This window comes from Argiope bruennichi, chromosome 5, assembly GCF_947563725.1.
Source record: "Argiope bruennichi chromosome 5, qqArgBrue1.1, whole genome shotgun sequence".
Taxonomy (NCBI): Eukaryota; Metazoa; Arthropoda; class Arachnida; order Araneae; family Araneidae; genus Argiope; species Argiope bruennichi.
In genome coordinates this window covers 41569573-41589166 of record NC_079155.1, presented here as the reverse complement: position 1 = coordinate 41589166, position 19594 = coordinate 41569573, and the positions used below count along the sequence as shown (strand labels likewise).

The 19594-nt window shown below is 29.0% G+C and overlaps 1 protein-coding gene across 1 annotated transcript in view; it reads left to right on the top strand.

Annotated features, from left to right (window-relative positions):
• Positions 1–3657: 3657 nt before the first annotated feature.
• Positions 3658–19594, top strand: part of LOC129968508 (IQ motif and SEC7 domain-containing protein 1-like) — a 671655-nt gene continuing 655718 nt past the window's right edge. Inside the window, exon 1 of the mRNA XM_056082460.1 lies at positions 3658–4015. Coding sequence (XP_055938435.1) covers positions 3819–4015 — 197 coding nt within the window. The 5' untranslated portion in view covers positions 3658–3818. The remainder of the gene's footprint in view (positions 4016–19594) is intronic.

The window sequence follows — 19594 nt, the reverse complement described above, 5'->3', positions numbered from 1 at the left end:
AGAATCCCATAATCTTTGGAAAAGGTGTTAGTCACACAGGGTCGATATCATACTCTGGACAAGGCACGCAGAGTAGACCAGGGATTTTTAAATTGGGGAAGATGAGCTCTATGTAGGATTTTAGGAATGTGCATCCTTGAATTGCAAATGGCGTAGTTCTTTCTGGGTTGCACATCTATATTCTCTCTGGGTATAAAAACGCTGTAATTCTACTCTATACGATGATATTTCGACTTTATTTAAAGAAGTATGTCAGCTACAGTTTAAAGAAATCTATAACAAAAGATTCTCAAATTGTTCCGTGGCCACATGTAAATTTCCTGATATTCAATCAAAAAAAATATTAATAATTACGCAGTGTTTGTATAATTTTTATTTCTAAATCTCTGATATCTTAAGATGCATTGATATTGGGAATAGTTTTGCAATACGAAACAATTTTTTAAAAATATATTTTGAGATATCTTTATTAATTATAAAGTTGAAAGTGAATTTGTGTTGGTTGGCACTATATAAGCAAGACTGTTTGATATAGAGATACTAAAATTGGCACGCATACATTGGAGGGCAGAACTGTGCGCTTTCTGGCGATTTTATTGAAATTTTAACTATAATTTTAATTCCTTAAAAATTAATAGAATTTGTGACTTCTTCACGATAGCTTTTGAATTACAGCAGAAAAATGCCTTTTTATAGCATCTTAAAATTCAAAATATTACCTTTGTAACCATACCAATTTTTGCCATATAATTTTTCTTTTTTTTTTTTAGTTAATTTATAAATATTTTAAACATATTTTACAACAGTATGTCTCAGTGTTGAAGTGAATTTTAATCCTTTCACATTATTGCTAATAACATTTCATAATGGAATTTTCCCAATGTTGTGATCAAGAAGATTCGGTTTATTTTTTCATGTTGAGTAAATTTCAACGTAAATCACACTTTTAATAAATATTTTGATAATTGCTGTACCGAAAATTAAGATTTGGATTCGTAATCAAGCAATATCATAAAAAAAAAAAAATAAGAGCCTTCATTTTTAAATTCTGCTCCTTTTTTTCTGTGATATAATTGGAATGTATAAAGATATGGAAAAAAAAAAATAAGAGAAATGCAAATCACAATGAGCAGGCCTGTGTAAAGCTTTTGAAATAATGTATGTGTCTATCAAAATTTAAAAAAATATTTTGCTGAAGAAACTGGAATTACTAGCAAGATAATCAAACAACAAGCAGCCAATGAGGTTAGCATTTATATAAATAACGTTAAAAGTCCTATCTGGAATGCATCGTTCTCAATTTCTCCTTGACTTATCCGATTTGATAAGTTTTGTACTGAATTTCTTAGTGTAAAGGGTGGAAAATCACATTCGCAGGTTGAAGTTTTCCCCTTTAACTGATTGGATCCAAAAGTTGACACAAATCTGTAAAGTTGAAGTTAAATTTATAGACCAAATTTCATTCTTGCATCTTATTACGTCTTTGAGTTTTCGTAATCAAATCGATTATAAGCTTGAGGGCGCATATAATTCAAAATTTCGTACTTATCTATAATTCTGGTGATAAAGCCATAAACCGATTTTCCATTATCTGGATAATTGCCTGTTTAAATTATCAAGTTCATCAGAGCAAGGATGGACAGACAGACTTTTTATAAACAAATACCATTCAAAATTTTATAAAGGTCTATGTGCTGAGCGAGATACAGAATCTCGAAAATGTTTTTTTTTTTTTTCAATTTAAAGTTATATTTGGATCATCAATAGGATTATCAGGGGGAAATTTGGATATCAGGATTCAATATTTTGAGTAAAATTCTTGTAAACGGATTTCATTCAACATTTGTTAGAGCTATACAATTTCAGTATGAAGTTTGTATACTAAATTTCATTGCTTCATTTTTTTTTAAGTTATCATGTTCGGAGAGAGAATAGAATTAAAATATTTTTCTTTATTTTGCATTCAGGATCATAATTTATTCATCATCAGGATTATCAGGAGGATTAGATGTATCAGGACTCAATATTTTGAGCAAAATTCTTGTATAGGGATTTCGTTCAAAATTCGATAAAGATATACAATTGTGATATAAAAACTCTGTACTACATTTCACCGTTTAACTCTTTCAGCTTTTAAGTTATTATTTTCACACAATGGCAGATACAAGTCAAATAGTTTTTATTTATTTAATATTTCTTTCTTTCTTTCTTTTCTTTTCTATTTTTTTTTTTTTTTCAGATTCATGAGAGATTTTAAACTAGGATATACATCAAGTCTCAAAAATCGAATAGTCTGATATCTGCAATGTATTATGCACTTTATAAAAGAGAAAGCAAAATCTGAAGTGTTGCTGTTTTCGAAAATTAATTATTACAATATAATTAATCTTTTGTGCCAGGAATTGGATTCTGATCATTACCTTAACCGGCTATTCTGACCCACCACTAAAGAATACGGATAAATCTGATCGACCGGACCGCCGCGAAAGCAACATTGGCGGGAACTATGGTTGAGTAGTAAAGGCTATCACCGGCTACGGTAAAACCATTCCCATAGGAAGTGCGTCCCGTCATCGATAGGAGGTAGTCGAACCCTATCATTTCTATACCCACTTGGGTAGCAAGAACCAACCACTATGTTGGAAGATTCTCATCCTCATTTCTGAGGTGGGAGACTTCGGGATGGAATCTCGTAGAGAATAAATTTCTTCAATTGACCTGCTGCGGCCGCCTCTCAGCTTAGCGACATTAGACAGTTACCTATTCTGCTTAGACGGAAATCCAGCATTGGTTACATAAAAAATCTGACATCAATATGTTTTAGACGAATACGGTGCTTTCTTTTAAATTCAGCTGAGAAGGTTTGTTACATAATTAGAGGTAGATTTCCAAATATTCAGCTGCCTAGGCCCATAAATTAAATAGTGGATTGCAAATTGGTCTATCAAAAAACTTTTCCTTGTTGCCAAGTAAATAAGTTTATAAAAAATACAAATTCTATGAATGATAAAATATTGGGATAATGTTAACTCTTTATAAAGTATGAATAATCGGATTCCTTTATATTGCCTTATAATCACTTAGTTATCAAAATATTTATAAAACCGAATATTTCATTCAATAATATTGCGTACTGACATGGATGGCGAGCAGTCTGGAGTCATAATAGATAAATAAATAAATAAAAACATATACTCAAAGTTAAATTAATGATATTAACCTAAAATAAATATGAATATTTTAAAAATGTACCGAAATATGAAACTAAATCGACCATCTTATTAAAAGAAAAGCCTCATAAAAAACTTTTGCTTAGGGAGACAATATATCTAAATCTGCACTGTACATAATTTAAAGGTAAACATTTATTGACACAATTTATAAGAGATACATTTATGTCAAATATCCTAGAGAAAGAAACATTTTAACTTTTTTTTTGGCTTTACCATCTTTCTATTTTAATATTTTACGAAGAAACGGAAAGTCAAGAATTCCGACACTCTCTCCAAATACTTCACTGCCCAACAAACTTCAATTGACACCCAGAAATCCATCTTCATTTGGCGCCAAATTCAGGCGAATCTTTCTCTCGCCAAAGCAACCCTGTTTCAAAAACCTGACAGCCGATGGAACAGCGCTGTTCGACTCTTGGTAGTATGGCGTCCGCCGTACGAGCTGTGCAAAGTGCGTTGGGTTGAGGAAAAAACCGGCGAAACCAAACTGTCCGGAATTGTGTACCTTTTTTCTGTGTGCTTCGCTATCATGTCTAGTGTGTCTCTGTTTGGAAATTATTGAGTGACCCATCTGAAATTGTAACAATGGCGGAAAACATGGAAGATCAAAAACGGATTATCGAAGAAAAGGATAAGTTAATCAAACGACAATTTATCCGGATTGAAGAATTGGAAAGTGAGTTGACCGCCCTGAAGGAGGAGCGCGATGCTTTGCTGTGCGACGTGAACAAACTTCGCTTCGAGCTGGAAATGAGTGAACTCAAACGTCTCAAAGATGTCAGGTGAGTTATTTGTTTTTGTTTGAGATGGATCGTAAGTCGCGGGAAAAAAACTAGTTGTAGTGTGAGAAAACTGTTATCAAAAGTTTTATAACCAGCGACTTGAATTTTAACGATTTTTGTTTTATAAAAAATCGGTATATTAAGTTTGCTTATGTAACAGCTAGATTTAAAATTGTAAATTGTAAAAAATACATATATCGTTTGTCAATGTTGAGTGAATCAATATGAATAAATGTCAACTGAAAGTTGAATACTGATTTTACAAATAAAGTAGTCATTTGAAAACATTTCTAATTTACTCTCTAATTCTTTTCAAATCTTATGTAGATAAATATTTTTATTAATAAGAAATTTTATGTCATTATGAGTGATTTGTTTTTGTTTGAGATGGATAGTATATAGGAGGGGGGGATAGTAGTGTGAGAAAATTGTGATCGAACATTTTATATTCTGCGGCGACTTGGATTTTAACGATCTTTGGATCGAATTTTAATATCGTTATATTAAGTTTCGATTGTTTATGTAACAGCTGAATTAAAAAATGTGAATTAAAAAAAATGCATATATCGGTTGGCTTTGTTGAGTGAATCAATATGAATAAATGTCAACTGAAAGTTGAATACTAATGTTACAAATAAAATTGTCAATTTCGAAAATTACTGGTTTATTCCCTATTTTTTTTCCAAGACTTAATTAGATTAATAGCTTTTATTTATAAAAAATTAGCCGTAGTGTGAGAAAACATTGATCTTAAGTTTTAAAAACTGTAACTTGTGTTTTTGTAGTTTAAGGATTACAAAAAATATTCATTGTTGTATTAGATTTTAGATATTTCTTAATATCTAAAATTGAGAATGTAAAAAAGGAATTGTAAAGACTACATGTCTGAATCAATATAAGTAAATGTCCACTTGAAGCAGAATACTAGTATTATGTTAAAAACTGTTAAATGCGTGAATTAATAAATGTAGTCCTATTTTTTTTTCAACTCTGAATTACATAAATTGCTTCTTTAAAATAATACCAGAAATCAAATGATATTAAAAAAAATATTATGTTCTTCATGTCGGATGGAATTTTATACTAATCGGTTATTCTACATGTTCATGTTTGTTCCGTGATTTGATGTTGTTGGTCAAAAAATTTTTTGAAGTTTGGGTTGAAAATGTATTACTTTCTGAAATTTTTATTGCTTCATTTTATTGCAGTGCTTTCTTAAATTGTGAAAAATTAGTTTTAGGGAATTTTAATTTTCTTTATCAATTACACTTTAAATAATACTCTTTATCCAAAATAATGTATTTTATTCATCTTTTGAATCTCGAAGCCTACATTTTTTTCCAAATGCCATTAAATCAGATGCCTAAATATAGTTCCGTAAATTTGATATAAATTGCTTTTGATATATTAAAAAAATTTCGAATCCAAAATGTTCCTACAATAATGCGTTTTTAATAATATATATTTTAAAACAATAATTGAACGACACATTTATTTTACGTTACAACTGGCCAACACATTAAAGGTTTAAATTCCTTTTTTAATTTAATCCGCTTATTCCATTTAAATTAGATTTATGGTATTTTGTATTTGTGATTTATATTTTCAATGTTCTGCTGTAATTTATTAAAGAAAAGCTATCTACATATGTTTTTTCTATTTGAGACTCAGTAAGTTATTTGCTGACTAGTATTAATGAAAATGTTCATAAACCATTTTGAAATTATTTGTTATGCGAGTTTTTTAATTGTAATCATTTATAACAATATGGGTTTAACATAATTGAAATAGTATTTTTTTTAAAAATGTAGAAGGCAATTTAGATTCGCGCAATTTTGCATAGCAGTAATTTCATTGAGCTATGAGCATTGTGTAATTTACTGTCTCTTGTTTTGTAACCATCTCATTGTTTCGCTAACCTTTGTAGTAGAACTGGCTAAACCTAGACGTAAGAACAAGTTTATTTATACGAATTTGGCGGATATTAATTTTTTGAGCTTCTTAGTAGTGGACATTATGAGGTCTCTCATTTAATAATTTGCATTAAAATTAATGGTTAATTTAGTTTCACATTTCAATATAATTTACATTATTTCTTTTTTTTAAGCATAAACATGTTATTTATTTATTTTTTTAAATTTTTATTTACTTTCTGAAAATACTTTTCATTTATTTATTACGACTCATACCCTCTTTTGTCCGCAATATTATTTAAACAAACCTTCGGTGTTTACATTCATTTAGATCTATAATATTTATAATGAGACATATAAGATTCTGGCCAACTGTACTTATTAAAGAATTAATCGCCACATTATTTTATAATTCTTTTTTCTTCAACTGTACCTTTTTTTCTTTTGCAAAATTTATGTATTTGGCGTCTAGGCGATTACAAAATTTGTAATCCTTGCTTGCAGCTGTCTACAATCAAGCAGCAATAATCAGCTGCCTACAGTCAAGCAGCCATAGTCAGCTGCCTTGTCGAGTTTTTTCTAGTGGCGACAAAATAGTGTCTCTATATACATGAGGAATAATTTAAAGTGAACTTCTCATTGGAAAATAAATGAGAAAATAAAGGATTCGTGATAAAGAAAATTCAAATGGCGGTGGCAGTTCACGCAACCAGGATTCAGTCATGGATTGCTAGTTCTCTGTTCAAACCTTTAATTTGTTTAATACAAATACTTAAATTTGTTTATTTACCATGCAATATTGAACCGCCACCAATCCGTTAAAAAATGAACAGATAAATGAAGGATTAATTAATAATAACTTAGAGGCACTTGTCGGATGCAATTAATCAACAGGAAACCAATCATGGATTTCGGATTCACTCTAGTGTTCTGCACTTTGGTGTACTGTTATATATTTGCTATGCAATATTGAACTGCTTCCAATTCTTTACAGGAAATAATTAGTTTCAGAAAAATGCAGTGTCAGAATTTTTTTGTAATAACCAGGATTCAGTCATGATTGCTGGCTCTCTGTTCAAACCGCACTTTAATTTGTTTATTTTCCATGCAATATTAAACCGCCACCAATCCCTTTAAAAATAAACAGATAAATAAATGACGGATTAATTAATAATAACTTAGAGGCAATTATCACATGAAATTAATCCAACAGGAAACCAGTCATGGATTCCGGATTCACTCTAGTGGTCTGCACTTTGGTGTACTGTTATATATTTGCTACGCAATATTGAACTGCTTCCAATCCATTGCAGGAAATAATTAGTTTCAGAAAAATGCAGCGTCAGAATTTTTTTTTTATAATATGCTACGATAACAAATATATATGAACGAACTATAATTTTTTAGAATTGGTTCCGCATGGTAGATTTTCAGCCAATTAAAAATGATTATTTAGTAATTTTTAACGAAATCTTTTAGGTCAAAGTGATTTTTTTTAACAATTTTTTGCTTACAATGTTTAAGGCACTGAAACAAAGAAACCTTGTTAGATTTTACGACCTCAGTACTTTTATATGCTCTGGGTCATGACCCCATTCATTGTTTATGACGTTGTCTTGTGTTTTTGTAATTTTACGAAATGAAGCAATGACTTATGATTTTTATTTTGAAGTTTATTTTTCTTATTATGTAATAAATTCGATGTTCGATATGAAATATTTGTTGCCAGTAATTTATTTTATTTTAATAAAAAAAGTTTGTGATATAAATTTTTAATAAGTAATTTTACCTTTATTAAATTGAAGTATTCAGCTCATCACTTTATACCTAACTTGATTTTTCTTTTGTCGTATGTTGATCTATAATTCATCTCGAACTAGTGATTAAATTTGAAAAAAAACCCCACTTTTAACTGAAATTAAAATTGTATTTAAATATATATAAAACGCTAACGTACGGAGAAATAGTTCTTATTTAGACTCGAATGGCTTCAGTTAAATGTAAACAAACCATTTCACGAATTGTAGACTACTTCATTGAATGTTTCTACAGTTATATGGAATTCAAAGTTCCGAATAAAGCTGAAAAATATAAGAAATGTTCTGGAGAGGGTTCGCTGTGCCATCAAAAAGTCCATTCTGCCAGAGAAACGAAAGCATAAAGAAATCAAAGAGCTTTCAAATAAAAAATTTAATCGAATGCATATTACCACCATTCATCTTATTTTACTAATAACATTTTTAATTCAATTTGGTACACTATTTGTTACTATGTTTTTAAATATTATGATGGAATTCAGACTCATTCATCAAAACATACAGTCGAGTACCTTTCCCAAAGATTAACTCCATAGTAGGATTTTCACTTTCGTTTTTATTTCATAATAGTACACTCTTTAATTTGCAGTGAACTAATTCATTTGAAATCATGTTTTACTGTTGTATCAACTAAAATGGTAAAATTCTTTTAGAAAATGCATCTCATATTAATAATTTATCAGCCTAAAAAATCAATTATCTTGGCGAACGAACTGGTCGCCAAATATGAGTATTTCACGTCAAACTATGAAATGAACATGCTTTAGCTTCAGTTTCAAAATCTTCACAGGTTAAAAAATTTAATTTTTTATTAATTATTTAAAATGAAACTTTCTGATGATTAAATACCTCATTTTGAAGCCTAAATTGGAGCTTATGATCCTATATAAAAATCTGATTAACTTTAAAATAAATTCCATATAAAAACACAGCATGTAAAAGCGCCAACAATATATTTGTAATCAGTTTGACGTTTCGGCATGCCTAGATCTTACCATGCTTATATAATGTAACGGATTTTATCGCCTATTTAAAACGGAAACGGCTGTTGCTTATGAGTAACCGCGTAACCTGATACTTGAGTTATCTAGATGCCTTCATCTGCGTTGATACACAGCGGCCTGAGTGTGCCTATCCAGATGGTATCTATGTCACAGCAGACGACGCTTCACAAAATTCTCCTTATGTAGATCTCAATCGCTATTTCAGCGAGAAGTCTTAAGAAAATGAATGGCTTTGCCCCGAATGAACAATTAGGTGAAAATAGTGTAATTTCTGTCTTAAAATGATATCTTAATCTATTTTTTTTAATGTAAACATTGCGTTTTGGGTTCGATAGATTATGATTAGTAGACCCATTGACCCATGGCATTTGAGATTTGCTTTGCCCGTATTGCTTGAATTATTTAATGAAAATTATTATTACGTCTTAGTAAGTATTTATATTGCATTTGAAGGTGAAATGATGACACGAAAATAAAAGTAAAGCTTTAATTAACACCACATTAACAGCAAGTTAGTTTAAAACAATATTTTTTCTTTTAGATTCGCCGTTTATGACAACCCTAATTCATAGTTTTCCGGTTTGTTTACTTTTTACGAGTAACGGAAATTTTTCGTCTCTCAGTTAGCTATCGTCTGAATATTTAAGCAATACACTTGTTAATTCTGCATTGTTTTTTAAATAGTAATGGGATGCCCAACGATATTAGACGCTAAATCCTAGGGACGGGTATCGCCAAATTTGGCGCCAAACTTTAAAGATAAAGTAATAATATTGAGAAATAAAATTCTGAAGATTACAGCATCCGCGGGACTTCGCGAGAAAAATTTGGCGGAAAATCGTCAAATGGTATCTATCCCTAGAACTATTCCCGATATTAGATCAAGAAAATTTTCAAAGAAGGATCGAGCGGGAATTTGGCAATTTGAAAAGAAAAACTGATCGTGAAGTTGCTAAGTTGGCTGCAAAATGTGATAAATTGATTCAGTATTTGAATATTGCGAATAAAAACAAATAAATGGTGCTCATTATGAGGTATTGAGTATTCAATCGGAAGTATGCCGATCGAAAAATGTATGCTCTCATCATGGAAAGATTAAGCTTCCAGCAAGGCACGAATGGCTAGAGGAGTTTAAAAACTTGCTAACTGGAACTAATGAACATCGGATTGCTCAATATAAGAAAAATTTATTTAAATTAGTCAAATTCATTCATTTACATTAGTCAAATTCATTCCTCTACAGTAGTCAAATTCATTCCTCTACAGTAGTCAAATTCATTCCTCTACAGTAGTCAAATTCATTCCTCTACAGTAGTCAAATTCATTCCTCTACAGTAGTCAAATTCATTCCTCTACAGTAGTCAAATTCATTCCTCTACAGTAGTCAAATTCATTCCTCTACAGTAGTCAAATTCATTTCTTTACAGTAGTCAAATTCATTCCTTTACAGTAGTCAAATTCATTCCTTTACAGTAGTCAAATTCATTCCTTTACAGTAGTCAAATTCATTCCTTTACAGTAGTCAAATATAAGAAAAATTCATTTACATTAGTCAAATTCATTCATTTACATTAGTCAAATGTAAGAAAAATTCATTTTATAGATAAATTAGGAATAAAGAATTTTTATTTACGGAGCTAAGTTTTTATCACTATTTTAAAAGTAATAATAGCATATTAAAGATGGAATTTTACGAAAATAAAATCAGTAGCTCTGCTGTCCAATTATGTATCATGGCAATAAGAATTCAGTATGAAAAAATACCCGCCAAAGAGTTTATCTCAAATTTGATGAGTGACAACAGCCATGACAGCATAATTGGATGAAAGAAGCTGTTTTATTATCCTTGGTTATTTGGACGGGTTAGATCATGGTTCGCGCATGAACTTATAATCATTTTATTATAAATAAACTCCCATTTTGATTGCTCTTTCGTGAACGGTGGATCAAAATCAATTAGTTTTAAATGGGAAAATCCGTTTTGAAATGTTTCTAAGCTTCGCTTCTATTGACTCTTTATTCCCTTAGATTATAATTCTTTTCGACTGTAAAGCAGGATTTCATAAAAAGATGTTTCAAGTCGATAAATTTAGACAATTAAGGTTTCTGCCAAAAAAATCGAAAGAAAAAGAAGTAGCGAAGAATTTAATTTCCTTTACAATTACACCAATGAATTCGACTACATAATGGCATTGAATTTTAAATTCTGTATTTCAGTTCTGTTCAATTTATTCAATTTTCTCTGTTTTTATTTGCAAAATCTTGAAAATTTTAACTTGGATAGTTTCTCAGTGAGTTTTACCTCAACTCAGTTTTAAACCAGTACAATAATAAATTTTAAGAGATTGCTCTCTGTATAAAGGAAAGAAAAAAAGAAATGTTGAAGAAACACAATAACAGTGGTCAAAATCTGAAGTTAGGAAAAAAATGATTTTTCATAAAAAAATTAAATTTGCGAATTTTTAAAAGAATAGTGAAAGAATAGAAAAGAAATATGATTACAACGACAGAAAAATAAAGAATTTTCAAAAGAGCAACAATTACAAAAATAAAAAAAAGGAAAGAATTTTCAAATGAGCAATAATTACTACAATAAAAAAGTATTCCATTTTCAAAAATCCAGATTGAAAATTAACGAGAGTTTTATTTTCTTTCAAATTGCTTTAGGGAACTTTACCAAATAATGATATTGAATTTTAAATCCTGTATTTTATTTATCCTGTATTTATTTATTTTCCTTATTTCTATGTAAACCGATAGTACTTTTAAAAATCAAGATTTCAATAATAAACTTAAGTTCATAATAAAATTGTAACATGCACTTTTAATATTAAAATCCGTAAAGAAATCAAAATAATGGAAGAACTTAATTATATATAGGTAAATATTATTGCTTATTTAAATAGAATATATAATCAGAAAATTAAAACAAAGAATTATAATACAAATCTAAAAATCCATTATTTCTAATACCAAATATGGTTGAAAATAATCTCAATTTAAAAGTCGGAAAAAACAACAGCATTATACAAAAAGATTGTTACCTGATTATGATTCAGGGGTATTATTCAAGGGTGAAGGGCGTCTCCCCCCCAAAAAAAAATTCTTCGGATACTCTAATAAATTTGTCATGCCAGAAAACGCCTTATATGGAATAGTTACGAATATTAACAATACGAATTACGAAATATTACTTACAATAGTTACGAAATATTAACTTTTGGCATGAATTTAGCATTTTTACTGAATCTATTACTTGATCTTTGGCGATTACTACCTTGCATGTGGTTAATAGTATCCGAAAATCCAATTTGTGATTTAGACATATTTTTCTCAACCGATTGAAATAAAAATTTGACTTAAAGCTGCCTTAAGTAGCCACAAATTCTTAAACCAAATTTGATATGTTTAAGTCATTGTGTTTTTGAATTATCGCGTTTACTTATTTCTGAACGTACAGACCAACAGACAGTCAATCTGTTGTTAGAGCTAGCTGAAAATTTGACAAGTGCCAATGCCATAAATGTTAAATTCGTGTACCGAATCTTATCTATCTTGCTCCCTTCTTTTGTAGCTGTAGTGTTAATGTATGTTCGAACAGCCAGACTGAAGGACTTCCGTTGATCAGTTTACTCAAAATTTGATAGAAAACTCCAAATTTAGTATATAAAGTTATACCAAATTTCAACCGTCTAGCTCAAGTCGCTTTTGAGTTATCTTTGTCACAGACAGACGGATGTTTGAGAAAAATACATTTTTCGAACTCAAACATGGAGATTCGTCAAAATTATGGAGATAAACATGGAGATTCTCAAAATTATGGAGATAAACATGGAGATTCTCAAAATTATGGAGATAAACATGGAGATTCGTCAAAATCTCGTTTTGTAATTTTTTGACGACTATTATACTTTCGTTATACTACTTATATAGGAAAAGAAAATAATTGAAAAAAAATTAGTACTGAATATATGCAGGAAAGGTTCTCGCAAAAATGCTCAGATATTGTTTATTAGCCATAAAAACTTAGAAACCTTATATTTGTACAGAGCTTTAAAAAGAACATTTGTTGATATCATTCAGTGCATCCTTTTCAGATTTACAAAAAAAAAAAAAAAAAAAAAAACTTTTTTTGAATAGTTGAAAGAAAAGTGTATTTCAGGTGATATCCTTCAAGAATTTTGCGTGACCATTTGACTGCGGAATGTCTCAAACCATCCGGCGAAATTTCATTTCAAACAGATTTACGATATTCCCGAAATCAAATTTCGCGCCCGCCAAAAGTAGGAGAGAAGAAGCGAAAAAAAAAAAAAAGAAAGAAAAGATCGTTTGGAATTCTCTCCATTCTACTTGGCAGGCAAGCCCCTACCCCATCACACGAACTTCAACCATAACCTTGTTATCCCACGTCATGTTGAACGTGTAACTGGATACTGAGTGAAAATTGCTCTTGAAACTTTCTAGTGGGAAAAAAACCCCCTCTAAAGTGGTACATCTATGTTACGCATAAAAGCGGTCTAAAAACAAGATAATCTTTTGGTCCCTTTATTTATTTTTTTAAATGTGGGGTTGTAGTTACTGTAATTAGTGGATCGGAAATTAATTTTTTTTTTTTTTTTTGAAATTCTTTAAGACACGTGTAAATTTTTTCGTATTATTATTATGGAAGTGGAACATATATATATATATTATTATAACATATATTATAATACATAATTATTATTACATATATTATTATATAATAAACAATTACGGTGGTTGAAAAAATTGACCAATGAGTATTATATAATTATTAATTAAATCGGTGACAAAATTTGAAATTTTTTCAACAATGAACAATGTTAAATAATGATTCATTTTTTTTCTAATAAAAGTATTTTAGAATATACATATATTATTATATGATAATCAATTAAAGTGATGAAAAAAATTGTTGAATGAGTGTTATATAATAATCAATTTAACCGGTGGAAAAAATTTGAAATTTTTCTCAAAAATGCGCAATTTTTAATAACGACTCCTTTTTCTTTGTAATAAAAATATTTTTGGAATATATAATATATATATGATGAATATATTATATAAAGATGAATTAAAGTGATGAAAAAAATTGATCAATGAGTATTATATTATAATCAATTCAGCCGGTGAAAAAAATATTTGAAATTTTCTCAAAAAATGTTCGGTATTTAATAATAATTTCTTTTTCTTTAAAATAAAGGTATTTTTTAAATCGATTTTCAGAAAACAATTAACAAATGACTAATAAATTTTAGAAAATATGTATATTTTTTAAACAACTAATTTGAATATCTATCAATGATATAGAACTACATTTGTAGAAAAAACGAGTTGATGGATGCATTAGTTTTATGACAAAATTTCGGCTCCGAATTTAGATCACTAGTCCAAGTTTTTATTCTCTGTTTAGCCAGTTAATTGTTTCGACCTCTACGAAAAATGCATATCTGAATTGCCATAAACATATATAATAAGTAATCAATTATAAATAAAATAATTAAACAGTTATATAAATATAATAATTGTCATTGAATAAAGTCATCGTAACGCAAAATGTTGTATTTTTTACATGATTACTAGTTAACTGGTTAAAGCTTGATATTTCTTTCAGTTAGTATTTTTACGTCTGCTGGTATGGTGTAAAAGTTTGGTGATTATGGTGAGTTGCTAGCTCAGGTGGCACAGCTTCAATTTCTACAGCTCAGTATAACAAGCCCCCTTCCAAAATAATCGTCTTGTAACTTCGAAACAAGATATTAGTATATTTAAATTAAATTTAAACAATTAAATAAAAACATTTCTCTATTTTACAACTTTTTTTAGTAGTTGTCTTTATTATTATTCTTCCCACAGACCAAAAATTAGTAAACCTTTAAAACTCAGATCATTTTTTCCTTATTGAAATATATTAATTTTAATTATAATTTATATGCATCGCTATTTTTTTTTTCTTCAACCAAGGCGAGTTTCTATTTGTATGTTCAGTTCAATAATGTTTTCCATAATATTTTACGAAATAATTGAGCCGTTGTTTCTAAATCACCTAAAGCTAGAATTTTAATAATTGCAACTTCATTCCAAGAATTCATTAGGAAATCGGATTAAGACGCATTATTCTATGAATAGATGAAAAATAAATCAAGAGAGATGCAGTTATTAGCTAATAACAAACTTTATTCGGAGCTGCATATTTTTATTCGCTCATTAAAATTAAAGTCTATCCTTATGAAAAGTTTTGTTTTTATGTTTTTTAAAATTAATATTTTCATTCCGGCGTATGGAATGTTTTAATCAAATGCTTGGTCTTCAGAAAATTTTAATAATTCGCTTTTCAAAGTAAGTATTGTTATCAGTTATTGTTGTTCATAGTTTTTGTCCCGTATAAACGAACTTATAAAAAATAAATTATTTTAAAATTAAATCGAATTTTTAAATAAAGGTGCATTATTGTTGAAATAATGGTATTTTTATCTGTTTTTAGGGTCGTCTCAAATTCCAGCCTCAATTCCAAAAATATATATATATAAGAAATCTAACGACAATTTAATTGAATAAAAAATACTTTTATGAAATTAAATCCTATGTCTAATATAAATCTTATGATTATGAAATGTTTATTATACCGTTCTTAAAATTGCAAACTAATATTTAACAATCTTTGACATATTCTTTTAAAACTATTATTATGAATATTGTTATTTTTTTAAATTTTATTATTGTTATTCGGAAATAAATAGAAATCATAAAAAGATATAAAAACCTTAGCTAAATGTGAAAGAGAAATAAGAGCTATGAAGCCGAGTATTTAAAGTTGACAATTTTAGGGAGGAAATCCTTTTTTTTTTTTTTTGAAAGGCCATTCTACAAATAACCTATCTTTATATAAACTGATAATAATTAAAGCAACACATTGTGCACTTGAATATGGGTAGCAAATTAAATTGGTGGGAGTGGTTTCAAGAAAACTTTCTCGCATATTCTGTATTAAAGAAGTACATGAAATGAAATTGTAGCCCATAGGTAAATCCACGAATGTTTTGCATGGAATTGCCTAACAAAATTTATTAAATATTCGCCTTTTGGCGTCAATTTAGCATTTTTAATAAACTTTTGTTAGCAATTTTTTTTGGCGATTAATCCTTGGCAAGCAATTAATATACGAATTTTCAAAAATCAAGTTTATATTTTGGACGCCTTTTTTCCCCACCCGATTGAAACCTAAACTTGACATAGAAGTATAGTTATCAACAAAATTGCGTACCAAATTTCATTTATTTAGTTTAAGTCCTGTGTTTTTGAGTTCTTGCGTTTACAAGCGTGCGAAAGTACCTACTGACAAATAAACAAGTAATCCTTTGACTGATTTGATACAAAATTTAATAAGAATTAAGATCTTAGATGCTAAACCCGTGTAACAAATTTTATTTATCTAGATCTTGCATTTTTTAGCTGTCGTATTCACTAGCACTCGGACAGCTGAACAGACAGACTTCATCTAAATGGATTTTATTCAAAGTTTGATAGAAATATACAAATTTGGTGTAAAATCTATATGTCGTATTTTATTCTGTCTCGCCTTAAATGTTTTTGAGTTATCATGTTCGTAGATTTACAAACATAATTCCAAAAATGTGTTTTTAAGACTGGGAAAGATGTGAAATTTTGAAATTCGTCAAAATGTCTATTTCAAATATTTTGACAATTACAGTATTTTCTCTTCGTGTACTTCATATTCGGGAATGAGAAAATAAATATTAAAAATTTGAAAAATGCTTTAAAATATGGACTGTTGATTTGCTTATCATCAATACATTGACATTTTTTCAGAGGGAATTTGATGGAATTGTCATATATATAAGCATAATTTGTAAGCATAATTTTATGTAAAGCAGAATGCAGTTTCGAAGACAGTGAAGAGACTTTCATTTTCATGACGTCGTTTTATTTCATCTTGGAGAAGCAGGCAGTATTTACAGCAGAAGCGACGAGCAACACACAACACAGACCGGCACAGAAAGAAATGAGGAAAAAGCACTTGAACATTTTATCCTCGGTCATATATAACCTAAGATTTTAATAAGGAAAATATTTCTTCATAGTGTTAATATATAATGAGATTTCGATAGGGATTTTCGTTACACGCGTCGACAAGGCAGGGAAAACACAGGGATGTTTTAAAAAGAATGTGCTTACTGGACATGTTTCTATCCCTTCTCGCGGAGTGTGGGAATGTGAAGTTTTTAGCTGATTCAGCAATTTTACATAGCTTCTCTTGAATTAATTAAGTAAAGAAAGTGGAATTGGATCACGAAATAAGAGAATATTTTAGAATGAAGTTACGATGGGCTAAATTAAGATAAAATCTTGAAAATTAATTAAATTGAAATTAGAATTAAAATATCATTACATATATATATTTTAAGAAACACTGGAGTAGTAAAATAAAGGTTATTAATATGTTTATTGAATTCACTGAACATGAAAATTCTGTCATACTCCGTTGTAGGTTTTTTGTTGTCGAAAACGGTTTTTTTTTTTCAATAAAAAGGTTCGATTATTTTACTATATTTCGTTTATTTATAGGAAATATACACCTTCGTATGTGTTTTTAACTACTACATACGTTTAATTTGTTACGAATATATCATTCATATTTGCTTCATGCTTTCATCTTCAACAACTAGTACCTTTTCCAATGTGTGTGTACTTTAAATTTTATGCGCCTATTATTTATGAAGCATTGGCTGTGTATGTAAAACAAATTCATTCGGTATTATAATTCCAGGATATCCTTCATGATAATAAATATGTTTTTCATATCCTTGTGCGAGAAAAACGAGTTAAAAATAAAATACGAGCTGCACAGGTGTGTGTCCAGTGTGTTCTGGAGGGAAACAAAAGGCAAATTTATAGGCTTAACGATTGTCGTATTGGGCGAATTTTTGCAGGTGTTTTATTTTTATTCATTTTTATGTAGTTGTTACGTTTCGTTGAAAATTGCGAGTAAAATAAGTTTTATTAATTAAATTATTTTTTTGGATACTGTTATTGTCTAAGGGTTACATTTACTATTTGGAACAAATGCAGTCAGTTATTTTGTATTTTTTATTATTGTGTTTCATTATTCGTTATGCACTTAAATTAATTGGATTGTTTTATTATATATTATATTATACATTGTTAAACATTTTTATTCGCTTTCTTTTTCTTTTTATTTATTTATTTGTAAACGAAGATAATTTTTACAATTTCTCTTTATTTTTATTTTTTTTATTTTTTTCATAATCTAAATAGCAGTCATGATGGACTAATCAATTTTCTTATAAACGTTTTTGTATTTTTTTTTCTGTTTCTTGAATTCTATATTAACACTATGAAATTGTAAATGTTTTACATAAGATCTCAAGATCTTAAGATCTTTTCAAGAGATCTCCGGATTTTTTAAGAAATTTTATGTCGCCACATTTTTTTAAATTTTATTCATATTATAAATGAAATGTCCCGGAATTAACTGAAGAAATGCTTGGAGTTAACCTAAAATAATTTTTTAACTGTTAATGATTTAATTCTATATTGATATTCAAATATTATAATAAGATATTGATAACAATGAAAATTAATCAATGATCCACATGATTTCCTACTCGTTTCAATTTTAAATGATTAAAGGACATTTTTTCATCACTTTTTGATCATTTAAATCCCAGACTTAAAGTCAAGAATTTCGAATTTGGGTTCGGATAGAGAAATCTAGACTATTCCATTGCATATAACCATTTATTTGGGTTATAGTGAACGCTAATTCCGAAGTTCCAACAGGCTTACTGATGCTTATAGAATTTTATAAATGGATTGCAATTTCAGAAATCATCCTGTTTCTCGAACCAAAGTTTCGAAATACATTCTTACCAAATCTCGTATAGCTAATGATGTAGAATGTAATGGTAATAAACAGTTTTGACATATTTCTGCGAAAATGAGGATTTCGCCATTTTCTGAATCGATTCATATCATTCTTTAGATCGATTATTTTTCCTCTATGTAATAATACTACAATAATTTTAATATATCAAACACTTTTTGCTTAAATTTATTCATTTTGTCGCCAAATTAATCTTATTTTATTTCTTGGTGTTTATATTTTGCTTAGTTCATTATTTCATGCCATGTCTGAATAAATGAACTAAAAACTAAGTTATGAGCATCGGGGAGGGGGGGGGGGTGTAAGACTACAATATTCTACTCTTATAAGTATATAATGTAGTATAACAATAGTAAACCAGCGGCCGTAGTCTCCACAAAACTTTCTCGTATTGCTTTGGGCGTACAATAGTTGTGAAGTTTTAACCTTTGACATGAATTTAGCATTTTTTCTGATTCTGTTGTGCCATTGTTGGCGAGTTATTTGGCGATTAATCCCTGGCATGCGTTTAATAGAATCCGAAAATCGAATTTGGGTTTTAGACGCTTTTTTTCCCACTTTATTGAATAAAGATACGATACAAAACTGCACTTGTAGTGACAATCACGTATCAAATTTGATATATTTATGTTATTGCGCCTTTGAATTATTGCCTTTACATGTTTCCGAAAGTACAGACCGACAGATGGTCAATCCCTTGTAGGATTTGGCTCAAAATTTGATACGTGTCTACTCTAAAGATGTTAGATATGTGGACTGAATTTTATCTATATAGCTCTCGTCGTTTTGCAATTATCGTGTTAATTTCTGTTCGAACAGCCGGACGGACGGACTTCCACTAAACAGATTTTACTCAAAATTTGATAGAAATATGCAAATTGGTGTAAAGACCATGTACCAAA